General features: G+C 40.9%; 1 protein-coding gene and 1 long non-coding RNA gene across 3 annotated transcripts; one reads left to right on the top strand and one right to left on the bottom strand.

The window, feature by feature from the left end:
- Positions 1-390: 390 nt before the first annotated feature.
- LOC132461954 (uncharacterized) lies at positions 391-5,981 on the bottom strand. Of its 2 annotated transcripts, XR_009526698.1 has the most exons (5): positions 5,764-5,981; positions 5,407-5,466; positions 3,644-3,817; positions 2,634-2,736; positions 394-2,228 (listed from the first exon to the last, which is right to left on the bottom strand). It is a non-coding gene; the product is annotated as an uncharacterized LOC132461954 (long non-coding RNA). The 2 variants fall into 2 exon arrangements; XR_009526697.1 differs by having other exon boundaries at positions 391-2,736; positions 5,764-5,979.
- pdyn (prodynorphin) lies at positions 3,687-4,900 on the top strand. The gene is made up of 2 exons (XM_060057477.1): positions 3,687-3,811; positions 4,050-4,900. Exons 1-2 carry the CDS (start codon positions 3,692-3,694, stop codon positions 4,626-4,628), a joined length of 699 nt encoding a protein of 232 aa, XP_059913460.1. The 5' UTR covers positions 3,687-3,691; the 3' UTR covers positions 4,629-4,900.
- Positions 5,982-6,645: the final 664 nt, after the last annotated feature.

Genomic DNA, 6,645 nt, shown 5'->3' on the forward strand with positions numbered 1-6,645 from the left:
TTCTGTTGCTCACTATGGGTTCCCTGATTCTGTTTTTTGTCTGTCCCGTCCCGCCTACTAGACAGTGATTGACTGGGTGAAAAATCAGGCCGGGCCAGGTACCAGTCAAGGAAAACCAGACCCTTAATCACTACATTTAGTAAAAGATGGTGGGATTCAATTGCTGGTAGGCGTGAGCTACCATTCAATGTTCCCAGTAGGGTAAAACGGGGGGGGGGCTTTCACCTTTCAGCATTTACTGTGATTCTGGAGTCCTTGGCAGTGTAACATGATTAGACATACAAATTGTGCGCCCTATAGTTTGAGTTCTATAATGACAGCTCAGAATTGGTCTCTCCTAGACCAATCTTGCTCTATCCTCCGTACTAAAATGGTGTTCCCTGTGTACGATTATATGCCATATTTTTCACCAAATATTGACACTTGAGTCAATGAAGTAAATATTGTTATTTAAGACCTTAGAAAAAAGAGATCTGGATTGAAATAAGGTATTGATGCCAAATAAATGCTTTAATTGATACTTGAACATTACAGTTAGGAAATAACATTATCAGAATATGATTCTGTCTATGTTTGCAGGGATACTTGTTTGACATGGTGGGTGTACTGGCCCTGAGTAGTAAACAACACACAGTGTGTTTATGTGTGTGTGTGTGTGTGTGTGTGCCCATGTGTGTCTGTGTCTGTGAGAGAGAATAATAAATCAGATATTGTAGCTATTGTGCTTCTGGGGCCAAATATATTACAGTATCATGGTCACATACTACGGCTTCTGACTAACCAGCCTCTTCTCAGATCGTCTCTCTCTCGCTCTCTCTCCCCCTTTTATTCTTATTTTATTTTTTCATTGTCGAAGCTAATTCTTTTCCATCTAGCTACGCATTGCGTTGCCGTGACAACCCGAAGGCCAATTCCTCTCAGAAGTAAGTTGACGGAAATATGAAGACCCTGAGAGTTTGTCTCCGCGAATCCTTTGTCTCTTTTTTTGTTGCATAGCAATAGCCCTCATTTGCTAAATCTAAAACAATCACATCAAGGGGTCTTTGGTCTCTCCTTCATTTCTGATGAACTTGAGCCTTAATTAAATCTTCTCTCTGGTAATGAAGTTTCTATTTATGTACCAACATGAGTGTAAGATAGATGGATCTATCACAACAAGATTAAGTGAATCACTTGAGGACAAGCAGCATGCAGGTACAAACCACAAAAACAAAAAGAGACACAGAACTATAAGGAGTGCAGCTGAGATTTCCATTCAACAACGCTGTGATAAGAGTTTAAAAATACTGCTGCTGATGAAAAGGAATGAATTGTAAAACGCTTTCACGCGCCCCGCGTGACGTATGATGATCACACTGCGGCGGATCCAGACAAAGGAAAGCTGGGAAGGGAAGCAGGTGACCATCTGATTATGTATATCGTGTGCCTCTGAAAAGCAGATTGGTGATGTTATCTTCCTCAAACACGGGACGGGTCAAGGGATGCCAACCGTAGGCAGAAGGAAACCCTGAAGTAGAAAGTGCAACGCACGGTTCGAAGGATGTAACCCTGTCGCTTCTTACCGGCCCATCACTGTCACACAAAATGATGTGATGATCATGTATCATAACCTCATGAAAATAACAACATTATGGCCGCAGCGGCCATAATGGCTGCATTGTATCAAGATCTTTTCCCCATTTGGCTACTGATATATGGGGAAAGAATCCCTTGATGGGGAGACCCATGGTGAATCAGTGTCATTCTCTTATTTAAAATTAGGTCTTTATTGAAAAATGCGACATTTAGTGATGTCATAAATTGACTACAAATTATACAATTCTTAATATACTTTTAGTTCAACAGTATTGCATAAGCATCCTCTAATATCTGCGTTTCTGATTGTTGATGTGTCAATATGTGGGAGTATTGAGATTCCTTTGAGATATGCAGAGGTCTCTAGGTAACTGTGAAATGTAAATACACGTTCGGACAGAGGCAGTGAACATTCACAAGGTAGCGAATCTCATCCTGAAGGGACAGAAAATGAATAACATTCTGTGTGGGGGTGTGACTTCTATCTGAAAGGCACTCTTAGAAAAAGTTTTTTGAAAGAATGGCCATGGGAATCTAGAAAGAGATACACTTCTAATAGGAAGACTTGTCCCCAGCTGTTTAGTAGCTCGGCTTTATGATTCCTAGCCGGAAGGTGCTGGATCCTCAATGTCTGCAGTGTTCCTGTAGTCATTCTTGAAATATTAAAAATAAGGTTATTAAACCATCCTGACCATCTCTCCTGGCTTTTATTAAACATCAGGTTGCAAATATTTGTAAAAATGTAAAAATATTAGTTCATTCAGAGCATATAGTCAAGCTCATCTGAATACCTTAATATCAGATCTGCTTTTAGAACTTTTGTCCCTGTTTGACCTCAAATGTATAATATAGTAGGCCTACATAGACTAAAATCAGGAAGAAATTAATGATTTTTAAAAATCTTGGTTAGGGAAAAGAACAATATAAACTATATAAACAATGCTAAACTACCATGTAAATAACCTTGAACTTCAGGCTCGAGGATTTTCAGTCACGGTGTTGTTGTTGCCTCCGTCCAGGGAAACTGTTTGTATGATTAATTTCATCTTATGTCTTACCTACCGTACGGTCACACCAAGAGCGGGAAAGGAAGCCGGCGGGCCTTCGTTTTCAACGAGAGCTGGCGACGAGGAGCGGCGGTCAAGCAGTCCGCGTCCTGAACTACGAGGAGAGTGGAAATGATGAAATGTAGCTTTATGCAAATGAGTTCCGTTTTTACATCGGACTAATGAGCGTTCAGCGTCAGCGTGGCCATGCCGACGCTGAAGGAGTGGCCAACACAGTATCATCAGGCCTATTGCAATATGGGGGCATTTGCTAAAATGGAACTGTGACGCATAAATCATAAGAATCGTGTCTAAAGCACTAACATAATTGGCCTCATTTCAATGTGTCCCCCCCCCCCCGCTAAAGTATAGCCAATATCAATTCACTGTGTATCCTATAGTCACCTCGATTGGAGAACAACGCTTGCACAGCTACAATTTCTACTATTATTATTTGGTTACACCAAACCAAACCGTTAACGATCTAACGAGTAGGCCAATTGCTTGTGATGATAGTACCGCGACCCAATCTATACGACCCAATTGTTGTGGGCGTAATACAGGCGTGGGTTGGGGGTGGGAATCTGCGCGCCTCGCTTCGCATTGTGCATTGGTCAGGTGAAATAGATGCAGGTGTGACGTATTTGGGTGCCAGGAGCGTCTCCATCCGTATAAACAAGCTCCAGGATCCACGCATGACCATTACTGTGGGAGGACACTGAGTGGTCTCTACGCGCTACAGGCTACCAGTCCAACTTACGCATTCGATCACGCTACTGAGGTAAATTGTCTTTTTAAAATGTTTGATCTGTAAATGTCTTTCCCATCCCATTACGTTTTCTGAATTAGGCAGTATATTTTTTTCATGTTATTAGGATTCAGTCCTGGGGATATTAAGGTTTTTTCTCTCATGACCATCCAGGCTTGAGTGACATCATGAAAACAAGCATCCGTGTTCATTCCATTTCAAATTACCATTCAGACTTTCTGTGTGGTATTAATACAGTATATATGATTTTCACCTCGGAGGGTGACTTTGTCTCCCAACTTCCCCTCAGGGCTTTGGGGACATGGAGTGGTACGTGTGCGTTCTGGTGCTGAGTTTGCCGTGGTCCGTTCACACCCAGACTTCTCCGAGATGTCAAAACTGCGTTCGTCAGACCGATTCAGGTGCATCTTTCAGTCACCTGGTAGGCCTATGATATACAAATATTGCACATTAACAAAGAAATGTGACGGTTAAGTGATTCGTTAATCATGTTGGGATTAAGCCGGTCCACTCGTTTAGTTAGAATAATGTTATTGTCTATTCTTTATGATATGCCACCGATTCCAGCCAAAAGCTTAAATAAATACTTCTATTGTTAGCCTATGTAGTGAATTAAGATTCAAGTTGAATCTATTTTTATTATCTTTCTTTTTTATCAGACTTGCATTTTGGAATGTGAGGAAACCCTGTGGAAATCTAGAGAATGGAAGGCAGGTCGGCCGACCAACATCCTGCAGACAGCAGCCTCAATAGGCTCCAACCCACAGCGAGCTGCAGAGAGGAGCACACAGACAGAGAGAACCGGCCCACAGGCCAGCCCAACACTGCCCCGGCTGCTTTATAACGGACTCACTGAAGCACATTTGAAGAATACAGTGGCTCTCCCGATGATTGAACATCCTGCGTTGAACAATCGAGAGCAACAGAGTCCGGAGATGTATGGGGAGGAAGAAGATGGCGCGTCGGAAAACGAGTTGGAAGAATTGTTGAGTAAAGTTAAGCTCTATGGCAATGCGTTTCGTCACGTTGGTCCGAAGTCTAGGAGGAACAACGACGCAGGGGAAGGCAGCCAAGAGCGCGAAACACTGCAAAAGCGTTATGGTGGCTTCATGAGACGGATCCGACCCAAGTTGAACAGCCTGAAGTTGGATAATCAGAAGCGTTACGGTGGCTTTTTACGTCGCCATTTCAAAATCGCAGTGCGCTCAGAACCCCAGGCGTTTGACATTAGTCTATAGATCCGGAGGAACCAGGGGGGCTGCTGAGCGTCGTGGCGTGTTTAAGTTTATCTGCATCCATCGCTACAATTCATAATTGAAATCCCCTCTCTTCAAATAGATACATTGTTAATATTTCTGTACAAAAAGAGCACGCTCACATGAATAGGACTATCAGACATATTCCAAAAAATAAATATCCGTGATGTGTGTTGAGCAAACTGTGGGCTACTAATATAACAAATGTTTGTTATGTAGCACTAATAAACTTTTGCGTTTCATACGTCCCAGAAGTCGATATATTTTCATTTTTTTGGCTATAGGGGGGGGGGATCTGGTGCGGAAATACAGCCGAATAGCCTTCAGCGTATTAATTACTTATTATCATAAATTCATAAATATAAGAGGTGGAAATTCATTCATGATGTGTTGAAGCTGGGGACAGATATATACTATTTAAAAATATACAGGCTAGACTGTAATTATAACCAACAACGAGGAAAGAATTCAAACAAACTGATACTTTTAAGTAAAAATCCTATTTGTAAGGACTGTTTAAGACCTGCAATAGTCAAATATTTTTCTATATAGAACAATGGCTATATATGTCTTACTTTATTGAGCATAAACCCTCAATAATTAACAGCCTTTTGGCTATCGGGACAGGTTGGGGTATTTCATTGTTAATCAGAGCATGAAGAAGATTGAGTGAACTTTATGCGCTGTTCATTATCTAAGCATCGAGTGGAGAATGGACAGTAATAATAATCGTAATATTATGGCCAATTATCAATATTACCTAACACTCCGTGGTCTGGACGTCCTTGGGTTTTATCAGTCAAGTGATGCGTGAGGAAGACTGTATAAGAAAAATGCATGCTGTTAATATTACCTTACAATTTCTAGTAATGAAGGGTCTCCATTGCGACAACAGCTATACAACATTTCCTCTCCTTCAAAGAATGACTGTATCAAATACAATCACTTGTTTGTAATTATCTTAGCGTTTCTTATGTATCCTGTACAAAAGTAACAATTATTCAGTCAATATAATCCCACAGTTATAGGCAATTATGAACCGTTTAAGTAATACAATTGCATCGTTCCATAAACAATCCGTATTATGACGTAGGCTATTCAAAGTAGGCCTACTTACGTTCTTAGTCCTACCAGCCTAATTCCTCTGCGGTTATAATAACTGTAATATTCATAATCACAATATATCACTTATTATCACTCCCCCAATTACAACGTATTCGTAAGCAGTTGGGTCAAAACCCAAAATCAACAAGTATATCGCCCTTTACCTCATACAAGGTAGGTAATCCGAGGTATTTGGCGCCCTCTAGCGGTATGCGTTAGAATATATCATTTTCATTGAGGCGTCGTCTGAGGAAAAACCCAAGGTTGAGCAATACTTGGTTGGGTTTGATGACACACACTATGAAAGGGGTATGTTACACAACACGCTGGCATCAGTGTGCGTAATTTCATCAATGCGAATGATTCTAACAGTTAAAGTTACAGAAGCCAGAGAACCTCACTTTAAATACATGCCCTATTTATTAACTACTAAAGGAAAAAGCTTATTTTCCTTTCTTAGAAGATTATTTTGCTGATAGACAAGTATCTGCTGCTGATTTGCCTGTTGATCGGTGTTGACCAGAAGGGGGAGACAAGACACAAGACTCGATTTACAATCAGTATATTGAAATTCAAAATGCAGGGAAGAGGAATAGGGCCATATGTTTTTTGGAGTCCTGTATATTGCAAAGTGACGCTCGCTGAACTTGGTTCCCCTTACAGGTAACCTAATGAAATTGCATTCCTGTGAGATTTAACCTGTGAGATTAAAGTCAGAATTCCGACTTTATTTTCTGACTTTTATCTCAGATCTAAAATCAAATTCAAATGTGGCCCTAAAGCTCTTCTTTAGAAAGGTGCATGTAGGAGCTACATTGGACATGTCATGGATAACTGTAACCTGAGAGAGTCTGGGATCTAGAAATCCTTATCTTGCTTCAGCACTATTCGCAGT

This window comes from Gadus macrocephalus, chromosome 7 (assembly GCF_031168955.1).
Source record: "Gadus macrocephalus chromosome 7, ASM3116895v1".
Taxonomy (NCBI): Eukaryota; Metazoa; Chordata; class Actinopteri; order Gadiformes; family Gadidae; genus Gadus; species Gadus macrocephalus.